The sequence below is a fragment of the Gavialis gangeticus genome, unplaced genomic scaffold (assembly GCF_001723915.1).
Source record: "Gavialis gangeticus isolate Ggan-Ray unplaced genomic scaffold, GavGan_comp1, whole genome shotgun sequence".
Classification (NCBI taxonomy): Eukaryota; Metazoa; Chordata; order Crocodylia; family Gavialidae; genus Gavialis; species Gavialis gangeticus.
The window spans coordinates 45,983,499-45,998,685 of record NW_017729004.1 but is presented as its reverse complement, the minus strand read 5'-3'; the positions used below and the strand labels follow the sequence as shown (position 1 = coordinate 45,998,685).

The 15,187-nt window shown below is 40.4% G+C and overlaps 1 protein-coding gene across 1 annotated transcript in view; it reads left to right on the top strand.

The window, feature by feature from the left end:
• Positions 1-5,362: 5,362 nt before the first annotated feature.
• Positions 5,363-15,187, top strand: part of MALRD1 (MAM and LDL receptor class A domain containing 1) — a 631,029-nt gene continuing 621,204 nt past the window's right edge. Inside the window, exons 1-7 of the mRNA XM_019507962.1 lie at positions 5,363-5,414; positions 5,718-5,812; positions 5,893-6,054; positions 11,259-11,358; positions 12,434-12,520; positions 13,082-13,255; positions 13,700-13,954. Of these exons, the coding sequence (XP_019363507.1) occupies positions 5,363-5,414; positions 5,718-5,812; positions 5,893-6,054; positions 11,259-11,358; positions 12,434-12,520; positions 13,082-13,255; positions 13,700-13,954 (925 nt within the window). The remainder of the gene's footprint in view (positions 5,415-5,717; positions 5,813-5,892; positions 6,055-11,258; positions 11,359-12,433; positions 12,521-13,081; positions 13,256-13,699; positions 13,955-15,187) is intronic.

Sequence of the window (15,187 nt, the reverse complement as noted above, 5' to 3'; positions counted from 1 at the left end):
TTGTGCCTTTCTTTCCCATTTTAAATCATTTCTGTTTCTTCACCAACCTTAAATATCTGACAAACATCACCAAATGGGGCCCTAAACAGATCACCCAGAATTCTTCTCTTGCCCTCTTTCTCAGCCTGTTGCATATGATTAGTGTGGCCTTGCCTTTCCTGTGGTGCAGCTTGACCAGGTTTCCCTGCATCTTGTCTGCATATACATTTTTGGAGCAACCCAGGACTTATGACAAAAACATTTGGTTACAGTCATGAATCATCCTGGGACTTCAGATACAGGTTTCCCTCACTTTACACTGTATATGTGTTGCTGGAAAATGATGCATAACTCGAATTCGCATAAAGGGAACCCATTTTACAATGTAACAAATAGGGATATGTTCCAAATAGGGTGACCATTATAGAGGACAGTTTGGTTGTCCTCTGTCCTCTGTTGATATGAAACCGGATGCCCTTATGTCCTCTATTTTTCTCTTCAGCAAATATTTCTTGAAGAGAAAAATAGAGGACATAAGGGCATCCGGTTTTATTTCAATAGAGGAGAGAGTAGCAGAAAACCGGAATGTCCACTATGATGGCCACCCTAGTTCCAAGACATCGACTATACTGACCCCCAGACCCATTTCAACCACTTTTACAAGACAATTTTGGTACTCACCAACAGCAAACAGTACACACAAACACAGGGCACTGTTATAATGGGGATGGCAGCTACAGAAACACGTGTCACAGACAATGAGTGAGGAGCACAGATCCACACAGGAGACTATATTTTGGTGTGCATTACTCCTACAATGCACCGCACAAAGCAGCTGACTGTGGGCTTCCACCACACCGATTGATTGCATAAGAGTGAATTTACCTTGCATATAATTACTTTTTGGTATAAAAAGGGTCATCGCATAAGAGCCAACTCATACAACAGAACCTGTATAAAGTGAGGGAAACCTGTACTCCCAAATCCATTATCAGGCATCCTACATGCAGGTCCAAACCTGGAGGTCTTGGGGTTCAGAGGCCCCTAGATACTACAGGCAAGCATCCTTCATCCCAGACTCTTTAGTCCAGGACTTCAGATACTCTTTAGACTTGAGCTGACCTGACAAGAGGCCGGGGGGGGGGAGGGGGCGGGGGGGAATAAAAAGGTTGTATAGGATTTAGAACTGGTTTGGTTAATTTGACCTGGAACATGAAATAATAAATAAATAAAAATAGTTTGTTTATGCTGCTTAAAATATGTATTTGGAGTACCTGTGCTAAAACTTGTGGCAGTTTCAAAAAGGAACAGTGTCTCAATTCTGGCTGAATTAAGTCTATGGGTACCTGTTGTACTTTACCTATATGCAAATTTTATTCCTCTCTTCCATGTTCAGGGGGAACAGGGTCTGATAGTAAGAAGGGAAGAAAGAAGTTGCAAGGGGCAGAGAGCAAGGGGGCTACCTGACCCCCTAGACCTTTTTTCCCCTGATGCAGCAGTGGGAGGGGGAAAATTTCAAGATGCATCTGAAATATTTAGATTCTATACCTGGAAAATCTTACCAGATTTTTAAATGTTCTATATATCGAATCTAATTATTGGGGGCTCATCTAATATTCCGGGTCATCTTATGTCTGAGTAACTATAATGACTTTGTTAGTTTTGAATGGGAAAAAGAAAGAGGAAAGGCTTTTGTCCTGGAGCAAAAATGGCCACGCCAGGAAAACAATAACCTGACAACAACCAGCTATAAATTGGTCCCGGGAGCAAGGTCAGTGACCGGGGAGGCTGGGGGGAAGCCAGGTGGGCTGGGAACTATGCCTGTGAAGGTTATCCCTGGGGCAGTAGGGCACAGCCCCTGCCCACTCCTCACACTGGAGTCCCAGGTGTCTTGAGTGGGTAGGGGCCATGGGGATCAGTCTGCTCTGCTCCCAGGCACCAGGAGCCAAGTAGAGAGGTAAGTGCTGAGATCCTCCTTCCTACTTCTCACACTGGTCTGGGTAAGGCATAAGAAGCAAGAGAGAGGGGGCACTTGCAGACTGGACGTCTGTATTGCTCCTTCTCTTAGAATCATTTCTAGTGATGGGAATTTTCCACCACTAGAAGTGAACATTTGAACACAGCTGTTGTTCCCCTATGCAGCATCTAGCATATCTATAATCCTTATCTCCAGGAAGAGAGAGAGAGAGCAAGGAAAGGTTAACCAGGTACACTTGATATTTCTAGTAGGTGGGGTGTCAAGGATAATTTGACAGAAAGGTCACTACTTTGTACTAACCAGTAGAGGTGACCCTCTTTTGAGAGGAAGGTAATGTTGTAGCCTTGTAAGAGGTACACTGACAAACAAATTCCACTTGAACTTGTTGGGATTTTGCCTTTTTGATGAGGACAATGCCTTTGGGAATACACACTGGGATGGTACGTCACTAAAATGCTGTTACCACGGTGTCTTTATAGTCACATGCAGGCCAATTTTATTAAACTTTTGTTTAAAGTAATGATTTCCACTGGAACAAAAGACACAACCAGCTCCTGAGCAGCATTTCCTTAATGATCTCAAATTGTAGCAGTAAATCTAAGCTATTCAGGTTATGGCAATTTTTATCATTCATTTATGTAATGTGAAATCTGTTTGATTGTCACAGCTCAAACTTTTTGATTAATTAAATTTTGCGGAGTGAATCTTGGTAGTTTCTAGAATTTTTTCACATATTAATCCATTCTCTTCAGTTCATTTATTACATGAAGTGTTTTGGGACTCTGTTTTGAAAATCAATTTGAACATCAAGAGAAGTGCTGGGTCAATATTGGAAGTCAGCGAAAGATCAGTACACAATTATTTGAACTGTGATTAAGATTTCTTTTCCACCAAAAAAGAATTCTTACCTATACCTATAGAAAAGAACAGCATGGAAGAGAGTGATGAAAGAATAGATTTTAACATTTGATTCTTTTATATTTATCAATATGAAAATAGAGATTACAGGATTTTTGAGACTTCATAAGTAGCTTGCTTCTCCCTCCTACCCCCATGTCCTTGGTGCTTATTATAAGAGCCAGCAGGCCCTTTTAACTATGTAGTGTTTTTCCTAACATCTATAGCCTTTGTGACTTAAATCATTGGTTCTCAACCTTTTTTAGACTGAAGTTACTCCTCAGAAAATACCAGCTCTTAGCTTTCACTCATTTTTTTTTTCACTAAGAAAAATAGACAAACTCTACTGTGGCAATTTTAGAAAGACTACAACAGGTCAGAAAGTTTTTGACACTAAGTATTGTAGTTTGAAATCTCTGGTTTATCTTGTGAATCACATATAGGGTGTTTGCTCACCTAACAGTTCTAATATTATGTGATACTCATTAAAAAGATCTTGATGACACCACAGAGTGCTGTGGCACTTTGGTTGAGAATCACCACCTTAAACTTTTCCCCCACAATTTTCTAAAAAAGTGCCTTATCTTAGTGACTGAGTTTGGAAGCAGTTTTTACTGGTGCACAGTTAAAAGATTTATTTGAAAGAGAGAGATACCCACATGATTTGTGAAACTTAATTATGGCTTTATCCAAAGTGTTAGAACTCCCATTTAGCAGAAGCACTGTTATTAAAAGCAAGGCTAATAGCACTACCTATTATGAAGGGTTCAGGATATTTTCTGTTAAAGGCCCAGGTCTCTCCAGTTCATAAGTCTGCTAAACTATAGCCATTTAAGCTGAATTTTTTCTATTACTTCTGAGGATTTTTTCATTTTAAGGCAGGGCATTTAATCAACGTGCAAGGAGGCTAGAAGGAGGTGGGTTTTTTGTTTCTTTGTTTTTGATCTCATGTTAAATATTCTAGAAACTTTTCTTTCATAAGCTCCATAGCCTGTGCACTTTTGAAAGACCTGAAATTTAATGGCAAGTAATATTTCTTAAAGTGGATATATCTTTCACAGTCACTGTCTAAATTTGTGACAAGTTATGAGTTTTTGAAAATCAAAGTTTGCATGTGCTCAGTAGGGAGCTGTTAGAGATTCACAGCTCAAATTCCAAAAGATTTTGGATGTGAACAAGTACTTACAGGACCCAGTTTAGGTTTAGGCAGTTTATTTTTAGCCACCTAAATTTAAACTGGGAGTGGCAAGTGCAGGCATTTTCTAGTGCTGGGAGTGACCCAGGCAACCAAAGTAATTTGGGGAGGGAAGGACCTGGTAGATCCACAGGGAGGAGGGGGGCAATTGTCCAGTCCGAAAGTGGGGAGGTAGTCAGTGGGCTAAAAATAGCCTGGTAAGGGTAGAGTGGGTAGGTACAGCACCCAGCACAGCCCCAGGGCTGGCATAAGTGGTTGGACTTTTCCAGCCCCAAGGCTGTGCTGTGAATACATACAGGCCTTTGCCAGATCAGGTTAATAACCCAGGTCAGTCTAAAATTAGTTCACTTCTAACATGAGCTAACTTTAGATTGGGGATACCAGATGGGCTAAGTAGACAGTCAAAAAGCCTCAAGCTGAATTAATCCAATCCTGCACAGTTTAGTCTAAACTGCATAGATTGAACCAATAAGCAAGTGAGCAGTCATTCACTTTTGATTCCAGAAATGCAGCCACATGCCTGCAGTGGCCCAAATCAGAAGCCTGAGGGCACTAGAGAGTGCCTCCCTGTTCGGGTGGAGCAAACACTTGGGCCAAAGCTAGCCCGCCCACCCTACAAAACGGGGGGGGGGGCTGTGGAGATTGTGGGGGAGGTGCAAAGCATTCTTGGATGCTGAAGACTGAGAGTTAACTTGAATCTGGAAGGGATTCAGGGCAGAAGTTCAGTAAACCAATTTAACCTAAATCAGTTAAGTCTGATACTACATCCATCCAATTATTTTAAATTGGTTTTGGCCATTTTGGAAGCATTTTCTGTTCACTGAACTTCTGTTGTGTTACAGATCTGAACCACTTTCCAATCACTTATACTGGTTTATGTGTATTTCTGTTCCTAGCCTTTCAAGGTGATTTTAAGCCCTGTGAACACCTGCATGCCCGACCATTTAGGTTGACCTAACCTTGGTTAGGTTTATCTAAACCTAATGCTTGTACCTCTGTCTTCACTGGACATTCTTTAGTCTGGGCTGAGAAAACAATAATAGCTTTACAGTGCCCATAGGGAGACTAGGAAAATAGGTTAATTTCTGTGAGTTGCTCAGATACTACAGTATACTACTTCAATAGAAAAGTAATAGAATACTGCAGTAGAAAAGCCAATGAAAAACTTAATAATTCTGACTTCAGAAACAAGATTTAAATATATTGAATAAAATGCTAATAATATTCAGTAGTATTCACAGTATTCACAGTATTCAGTGGGGTCACTCATTGAGTAAGAAGGTGGAAAAAAAACTGTTTTAAATGACTAAACAATGTCCATTCTGCTCATCAAGTCACATAGGAGACAAATGGATAAAACTGTATGTGATCATATGATAAAAGATCATGATGTATAAGCACTAACAGACCAAATTAAAAGAGAACAGGTAATTTAATTCAGGCATTTCATGACTATGAGTGCTTAATTTAGCATACTTAATACTATTTTTTTTCATAGTTTTATGTATAATTTAATATATACTGAAGCCCTCATAAAGAGGAGCCCTTCAATACAATTTGTTATCTGTTTCTTCCATTGTGGCAGATTTAATGCATTGTACATTATTTCTAGTATCTCCTACAGATATATGTAAAAATATATTAACAAAAAGTTATTCTTTTTTTCAGGCTATTTCCTCTCCTTGTCATCTACAGTGAGTTCATCTCCTGCAACTTTAAAAAGCAGAGTTTTCCTTCCTACTGATAGCAATCATGTTTGTCAGGTATTGGGATGTGCCTTCCTTCTATTTTATTACTTGTCATAATGATTGGCCAGAATAATAAGACCTTTTCTTTCTTCTAGATTAAATTTTATTATTGGATTGGTCACATAAGTGGAAAATTGATGGTGGAACTCCAAAAGCATGGTGATGGTTCCTATGAAAATATCTGGCAAGAATCTGGAAGGCAACACAATCAGTGGAGAACAAATATAATTACAATCAATAGCACTGACAAGTTTAAGGTTTGTAGGTTGCTATGATTTATATGTATAATGGAGAAAGTAGAATGTAGAGTAAGGATAACTATACAAATTATCTTGTATCTAGAAAATAGTGTAAGCAGGTATATTCTCACTATATTCAAAACTGGTATATTTATTGTTTGCTCTAATCTGGTGAATCACGCTTAAAAATATACTTCAATTTTAGGTAAAAAAATCATTCCTATATCTTCATAAAATTGAGTCTGTCCAAATTTACACCTTTTAGTGCTCACATTATTTTTTTATAATCAAACTGGAAAAGAAACTAAACGCACACCTAAACTTTGTTGGATTACAACTTTATTTTATATATGTTTGGCTGTGAATCTCTCTAGAGATGTATTAGTTTATAAAGGCTGACAGTTTCCACTAAGTTTAGCTTTGAGCCTTTGTTACAAAAGACAGGATTTTACTTAGAATAACTGTAACTTTCTGAAAGTTTGTTCAAATAGTGTCAACATTTTCATATGTTAATCTATGCAAAATCTATGCAAAAAGAATAACAACAACCTCCTAGTTATAAAATATAGTCTTGTATAATATTCCTACCATTATGCAAGATACCCTGGAGAAAGAATGCGGCTATTTACACTCAACAAGTTGATCATGAGAAATTAACTTATTGTGCTTAACCCAAAGACATTCTCAGGTGACCACTATCTTAAGAACTCAGTACATTTTCTTTGTAACACTTTTGACTGCTAGTGCATATGGCAATCATAATTTTAAATCATCAAGTTTTTCTCTCCTTGGAAGAGGATATTTCAATTATTTTGTGTGTGTGTGTGTGTATATATATATATTAGTGTGTGTGTGTGTGTGTGTGTGTGTGTGTGTGTGTGTGTGTGTGTGTGTGTGTGTGTGTGTGTGTGTGTAATTTTAAAATCATGCATACACCTTAATTTTCCCATGAAAAGTTTCAGTTTTGATATTGGCGTATTTAGGCAAAAAATGCTTCATTGAAAATTTCCCAGGAAGCATTACAGCTTCTGGCATATAGAAAAAACTATTGATATATTGAAATCTGTACCACTTTCAACTGCCCATCCACAAATGGATCTGGTGTATCTTTTGGCTAACAGAGCCCTTTGATTAGCAACTTGCGCCCATAATTCCTATATGCTGCAAATCTGATTTACTAACTAGCATTTCTTTTTTATCAGATGGAGATTTTATCTTAATATGTCACTGGATGCTGTCCTGGGGATTCAGGCCCATACTTGGGATGCTCAGATGTTTGTTTTTTTGTTAGGCGGTTGGATTGTATAGAGAGAGTTGCCTGCGTGGAAAGCCTGATAATTCACTGGACCTTGCAGGTTTTGCTGTGCTCACCAGGTTGAGACTCTGGTGTACACTAGACTGTCCAGTTACACTAAAAGGAGAAATTCTCACACTCCCAGACACTGTACAGTTACATACATGCTAGTGATCAATGACACCATATAGATAGTACAGCTGTGTGAAACAGCACCATTCCACTTCGACTTCCATTTCGACATTTCAGTGAAACTGTGTTTCATTTCAAGTTTCATTTAATTTAGAAAGCACTATTCCATTTCATTTCATCAAAACTGTTTCGCTGTTTTGACATTTCACCCATAGGCTATTCCGTACCTAGTGCTGGGAAGATTGGTGCTGCCACTGGCCTCAGCTGGCATCTGGTAGGCAGATCGGGAGCCCACACCCTGGCAGGAGTCCGGCACAGCCCCTGCAGCCCTCCCGGGGGTGTGGGCAAACCCCCAATCTGCCTGCCCAGTGACAGGAGGCCGCAGCTGCTGTTTGGTACCAGCGCTAAAGCCAAGTAAGCCTGCCTTTGAAACTTGAAATGTTTTGAAACTTTTGAGGGCCCTTGTTTCATTTTGAAGCTGTTTTGAAGGCTTTTGTTTTGTTTCAGTTTTGCTGATTTGACCTCAAAACGCATCAAAACAGCTGCAAAACAAAACACCAGGTGAAATTTCGCACAGTGCTAATAGATAGCTTGTATTAATAGGTGTTGGCAACAGTGAAGACTATTGTGGTGCTTGTTAAGGTATTTTTACTTTTACTTCCTCAGTTTTTTGGGCTAGAACTTTTTAGGCTTGGCTGCTCAAAAAACGTAAATTTTTAATATTTGTTGCCTAAATTCTGGGAGGAATTGGTTTGGCTGTTAAGTTAAATAGGGCAGGGTACCTACTCCATTGAGTTTGGGAAAGGCCATTGGAGCTTTCATTTAGCTGCTGGAGGTGTCCAGTACAAACTTAGCATGATCGCTCCCCTCATAGACTAAGTCAGTCAAGTGAGGTTAAGAAACAGAAAAAAATAGAATTGGCATTTTTTTCAAGTTAGAAAAGATTTAAAATTCTAGAATGAATCCAAATGCTGCTGCCTTTTGACAGTGAAAATCTCCCTGACAACAGAGATCCTAGAATCAAAACCTGTACATTTCCTGTAGGAAAAGATTTCCCCCCCTTAATCAGTTTTATATTGGGGGACAAAGAAAGCTGCATAATCCAAACTACCATAGAATACTGGGCATATAATATACAATTTTGTTCATTTTTTTTTAATCTCATCCATATGCTCTATAATGCAGCAATGGATTAAAAATATCAGAATGATGCATATTAACCTTTGAAAATAATTTCACCAGCTATATAAAACTGGTTCATCTTTAAAGAGATTAATAGGGATTTGGGACACATTTGAGCCTCTTGGGAACCTTTTGTTATATTAATCAACAAGGCTGCCAACAGTAGTATCTTCTTGTTGGCAACAGCACTAGCTAAGAGCAACAACTGCCTGCTAACAACATTTTCCTGGGAACATTTTCCCTACCATGTATTCAGTAGCAATTACTTAGGCATAGTACTAGCACACTGATGTGTTGCTACTAACTGGCATTGACCATATAGTCTCCTGTACGGTGAATATTGGTGATTAGCCATTAACCTTGTTTGCCTGACTAGCCTGCTAAGAGTTATGTGTATGTCATGCTTTTGTGAGAGTATGCCTCACAAGATTCTGAGCAGAGGCAGCATTTAATCAGACTAACCAGGGAAATGTACAGCAGCACATCTTTAGACAGCTGGATTCTCAACAAGTTCTACTCTCCATCCCTTTTCAAGAAAAGCTTCTTTTTGTTTTTTATTTAATTTAATTTATTTTATTCTGTTTTTCCTACATTTAATCTCTCATGCTTTTCTCCTATGATAATCTCCAGTATTTGCTATATTGCAATACACTGAAATATGGGTATATCCTGAAGGAAGGCCTCTGTTGCATTTCTGAAAAATAAGAGCTGGATTAACTAGTATGCTTCAGCTGTTTTGTAAAACTTCAGCAATGGAAAACAGTTGCAAATTCAGCATAGCTGGGCTGTTAAAGAGGTTTAAGCAGTTCTTTCCTTTACCAAGGAAAGCAGTGAACGTGTAGTAGTGGATTTGCCTGAAGACAGATGACCTTTGAGTGAATGCCATAAATGCCAATTGCTATAGAAAGCTAGGTACCTTCACACTGTATATTTAATGCTTGTATAGATAGTAAGTGTATGTGAGCGCAAAATCTTATTGCATTTATTTTAAGGGAGATAGAATTTAGTAGGATATTTGTATTGCATACATCATTTCTGTAGAATGCGGATCTGAAACCATCTCTGATTTTAGCAAAACCAAAACAAGGTATCTTTGCTCTATTGTTGACTCATAAATCACTCCACTTTATACTTTATATCTGAAAACTAGAACTGGAGGAAAAATGGAATTTTCATTCTGTACAACTTTGAAGGTTTCAAAACCTGTTTTCATATTAAATCAGAACAAAAAATGTGAAATTTAAAACTATATTAAAATTATTGTAAACCTAACAAACATTAGCCCTGTGCAAAGTAGCTCGTATTCACTTCACATTCAGCCAATTTGGGGGGACAGTGATTCAACTTGGTGATTCGAATCACTGTCCTGAATCGATTTGGCCAAATCCGATTTGGAGATTGGGCTCCTGCTGAATCTCCGAATCACACAGGCTCCATCCCCTGCCGGCTCTCCCAGTCCAGTAATGGCTGCCCAACCCACCCCAGCTCCCAGCACTTCGAAAAAAGAAAAAACCCCTACTCACCGGGTGCTGCCAGGTGGGGGGAAATCCCTGCTGCCCCCCACTGCCCCATGCTGCATGGGGGGCTCTGCATGAGTCCCCCGACACTCCCCACTGTCCCAGTTCCTGCCTGGTGTGGGATGATCCCCGAGCGGGGAGGGGGCCATGGGGAGACCCCTACCAGCCCCCAGCCCCTGTCTGCTCCCTCAGCTGCCCCACCCCTGCCCACTCCCTCAGCCCCACCCTATGGCTGCCCCACTTCCCCCAGCTCCCAGTGCTTTACAAAAAAGCCCCTACTCACCGGGGGGGGGAAATCCCTGCTGCCCCCCACTGTGACCCCTGCCATGTGGGGGCTCTTCTACAAGCTCTCTGAAGCCCCAAGGCCACTGCAGGAGCTGGTGAGACCGGGGTTTTTTCAATTATTTTTCTTAAAGTGCTGGAGCTGAAGTGGGTAGGGCAGCTGCAGGGGCTGGGAGAGTGGAGGGGGATCAGGGCCCTCCACTTGGTGTGGGGCAGTGGGGGGGGGCAGCAGGGATCCCCCCCCTGCTAGGCAGCACCCAGTGAGTAGAGGCTTTTTTTTTTTTTAAGCACCGGGAGCTGGGGCGAGTGGGGGCTGGGGGAGCAGGCAGGGGATGGGGCCTGACAGGGGTCCTCCCATGGTCCTCTGCTCCCTCCTCCAGCACCTCCCTCCCCCACCCCCTTTTTACCAGCTCCAAGTCCAGCTCCAGATCCCTGCTGCATTGGACAGGGACTGTCCGAATCATCAAAGCCCTCCAAATGTTTTCCAAATCGATTCTGAGAGCTTCAAATTGATTTGGACCTTTTTATTGGTTCCCTGATTTGATTCAGATTTGGAGATTCAGCCACTGAATTGGGCCATATTTCCTCTGAACTGAATCAGCACCCAAAGCTTTGCACAGCCCTAACAAATATCATGTATATTTAATACTAAAATCAAAATGAATGGTACAGTGCTACAACAAATTAACCATTTCAACTGAATTAAAATCAACTGTCAAAATCAGTGTGCACCTGCCAAACTTCAGAATTTAACTAAAATGCATTTATTTTGGACTTTTTGGCTTTTCTTGTTTCGCTCTATTGCAATTTTTCAGCTGCTGGTAGTACAAGCTCACAAGATGGCATTGTTTCTTGACAATATTCTTATTTCCAAAGAAGCAGCTGCTCCACAATTGCTAGTTGTGCTTTTCTTCAGTATGTTATTCATAAGGGAGAATGGTCCTACTTATTTCCTTTCCTCCCTCTCCCTTCTCACCACCTCCCACCCACTGTATTGCAGGATAGGGAAGAAGCCAAGGCTCTACCCATTCCCTACCTTTGTTTTCCAGTCACTTCCTCCCTGCTGACCTCTTTGTAGACATGCAGCCCCTGCTTTCTGCACTTTGGTGCCTGGATTGGGGTAGGGGGGACAGGGGACGGGGGATGACTATGTAAAAGATTGAAGTCTTCACTGGTATTCCTCCTGCTGCTTCTGTGTTGCCATATAGGTTTGTTCATTATCTGTCCCTACTTTAACACAGATCCAAGAGTACAGAATAATTTGATAGGAGAAAACTATTTCTGATGCAGTAGAGAAGAACAGCTGATGAGATTTGCTTCCCATGCTGCAGCCTGACACTCTTTTTACATATTGTTAGTAAATGTTTTCAGGCTAGAATAGTATTAGCTACTATGCTAATGCTCCATCTCTGTGTGAGGTAAACTCCAAAAACTGAAAAAGACTTCATTTTGTTATTTTCGGACCCTGGTTGAAGAATGGGCTTTGATAATTCAAAAACAACTTATCTGCCTTGCCTCAGCTACTATGATCCAAAACTTGTTGTGTTGAAAATAATGTAGATTATTATGTTTCATGTGGGGCTTTTAGGTTGGAGCCAATTTAGTTCTTGATTTACATGTGATTAGGGTATATGGCTATACTGAAAAAAGCTACAGAAAATAGCAGAAGCCAGGGTGTTAATCCTCCACGAAACATTTTTGCATGATTTGAGCTCCTTTGTCTCTAACAGAAATTGCACAGTATTGTTCACGAATTTCATCAGTGACTTGGAAAGAGAGGAGCCCTGTGAAATCTCCATGTTTGCAGGTGCTACTAAATTATTCTAGGTAGTCAAATCCCAAGCTGACAGTGAGGAGCTGCATAAAGATCTCAAGCTGAGTAAGTGGGCAAACAAATGGCAGATGAACCTCAGTGTTGACAAGTACACAGTAATGCACCTGAGGAAAAATAACCTCAACTAAATGTACACATTGTTGGGGTCTGAATTAGCCGTTAAAACTCAGGAAAAAGACCCTGGAGTGATTGTAGACAGGTCTCTGAAAACATCAGCTCAATATTCAGCAGTGACCAAAAGAGGTAATAAAATGTTTGGCATCATTAGGAAGAGAATTGAAAACAAAATGGAAAATATGATCGTGCCAATTTACAAATCCATGGTGCACCCAAATGTTGAATGCCATGTACAGTTCTTCTCTCTGTATATCCAAAAGATGTAGTAGAATTAGAAAAGGTACAAAGAGAAGAGCAACCAAAATGATCATGGGTTTAGAGCACCTGCCATACAAGGAAAGACTAAAAAAGTTTAGGACTCCTTGGTTTGGAAAGGAGGAGGCTTGGGGTGGGGGGAAGGGGGGAGCTGGATATGATAGAGGTCTATAAAATTGTGGAAAGTGTGGATTAAATGAAGAGGGAACTATTAATTACAAAATCCCAGAATACTAGAACCAGGGGGGCACCCACTGAATTTAACTGGACACATTTAAAAGAAACAAGAGAAAGTACTTTTTTAAATGTGGCATACGATTAACTTGTGGAACTCACTATCATAGGAGATTGTAGACACAGAGAGTATAGCTGGGTTCAGAAAGGGACTAGACAAATTAATGGATGATTGTTCTGTTTAATATCTATCAATAGATCTGTCAGGGATGAAGCCTCTGGAATATCAAAACAACATAGTTGTCATTTTACCTAACTTACTCTTAAACCTTGTCCAGGTTATCATTCAAGGGATATTTGAGACCCAGGGACAAGCTGAAACCATTGCTGTTGATGATGTTTCTTTCAGTGAAGGATGTTTTCCAGAATTCGGTAAGAAGCTTTTTTAATCAGAGAAATAATTCTTTCTCTTTAATTTAAAGGCACAATCCAACCCACCCCACCCCACCTCACAAAAATTGCACTCAAAAGATTTCTCCACTCCCTAATCATTTCTATGTGGTTTATATTTTTCATTCCTCCAACACATCACCTGTCAGATTATATAAATGCAGCCACAAAGAGGGATAATAAATGCTTAAAAATCAGTATAGTATAAATGCATTAAAAGCTTTCTGTAGCTATTACAACACAAAAACTTCAATGAGCAGGAAAGATCTGCTGTTCCCGGCCAGAGAATTAATGTTTTCAGCCAGCTAAGAGAAAGATGACTTACACCAGAAAAAAATGCCTTACAGGATTTGCATGAATATCTGAAAACTTTATGGCCATAACCACAACTACACTGGGATTAATTGGTGTTGTTCTTTTCTTCAGGAATCCATAAATGCAGTTCAGCCAGCTATGGGAGGGAATCATCAAAGCACAGTGGGATTCTTTGGTGGTACAAAGGCAATAGAATGTTTCCAAGACAATTATCCCTCTCTGTGGCCCAGGGCATTGCTAGAGAGAAGGAGCCAAGACCAGAACCATTAGCAGCTAACATAAGATACAGCATGATTGAGATTGCTTTAATTTATACAAGGGCATTGGGCCTGTATATTGATGACCCGAATTTTAGGGAATCCCAGGGTAACTCTTATCTGTAGCATGTTGTAATGTGCGAGTGATTTTCTCAGTTGTGTTTTCATAAGATACTTTGTGATTATGGTGTCTTGGGATAGGGTGAATGATTTTTCAGGACTCTTGAGATAAGTGGTTGTCTGTAACCTTAGGGGTTTAGATTTGATAGCCCACTCTAACGTTACAACTTGGTTGTGGCACAGCTGAAGTTGGAGGCTTTTTGGGTTCCTGTACATGTGTGGGGAGGCTGCTCCAATGCACTGTAATTACAACGCATCAGAATAGACTCGTTTCAGCGAGTCTTGTGCATCAGTGTCCCCACTCTTCAAAATGGTCATGGGTGAATTTTAACTAAAGCTCATTCAACGTGCTTTAGTTAAAGCACCCCTGCCATCATTTCGAAGTGTGGGGTCACTGATTCACAAGATGCTGTGGATGCTTTAATTAGAATGGCTCTCAGAGTCGCTCTAATTAAAGCCCCCCTGCCATCCCTGGAGCACATGTAAAAGTGCCTCTTGAATTTACCTTGTATCACTGTTGTATGTTCTCATCTGTAATGTAATATTTGGTTCAGATAAGCCAAGATTCCCTAGGGTCTGTTCTGGATCTGGTATTGTTCAAAATCTTCATTAATAATTTGGACGATGGGATTGAGTGCATGTTTGGCAAATTTGCAGATGTCTCCAAGCTGTATGGAGTTGTAGACACTCAGAAAGGTTGGGCTAGTATCCAGAAATACCTAGATGGGCTAGAGAAAAGATCTGCATTCAGTCAGATGAGATTCAACATGGACAAAATGCAAAATCCTGCAATTAGAACAGAATAACTGCATACACAAATACAGAACAGGGAATGACCATCTAAGCTGCAGTAGTGCAGAGAAGGACCTAGAGGTTATGGTATATCTTGAGGTGTCTTAAGCTGAATATCATTGCAGAACCATTGGCACGGCTGTTCGAGGACTCCTTGTGCTCAGGTCAAGTCCCTGAGGACTGGAAAAGGGCCAATGTGGTCCCTATTTTCAAGAAGGGGAGAAAGGAAGAGCCTAGTAACTACAGGCCAGTCAGCCTCACTTCTATCCTGGGGAAGATCTTTAAAAAAATTATCAAGGGCCACATTTGTGAGAGCCCTGCAGGGGAAGTGATGTTGAGGGGTAACCAGCATGGGTTCGTGCAAGGCCGATCCTGCCTGACTAACCTGGTCTCTTTCTATGACCAGGTAACAAAGAGCTTAGATGGGAAG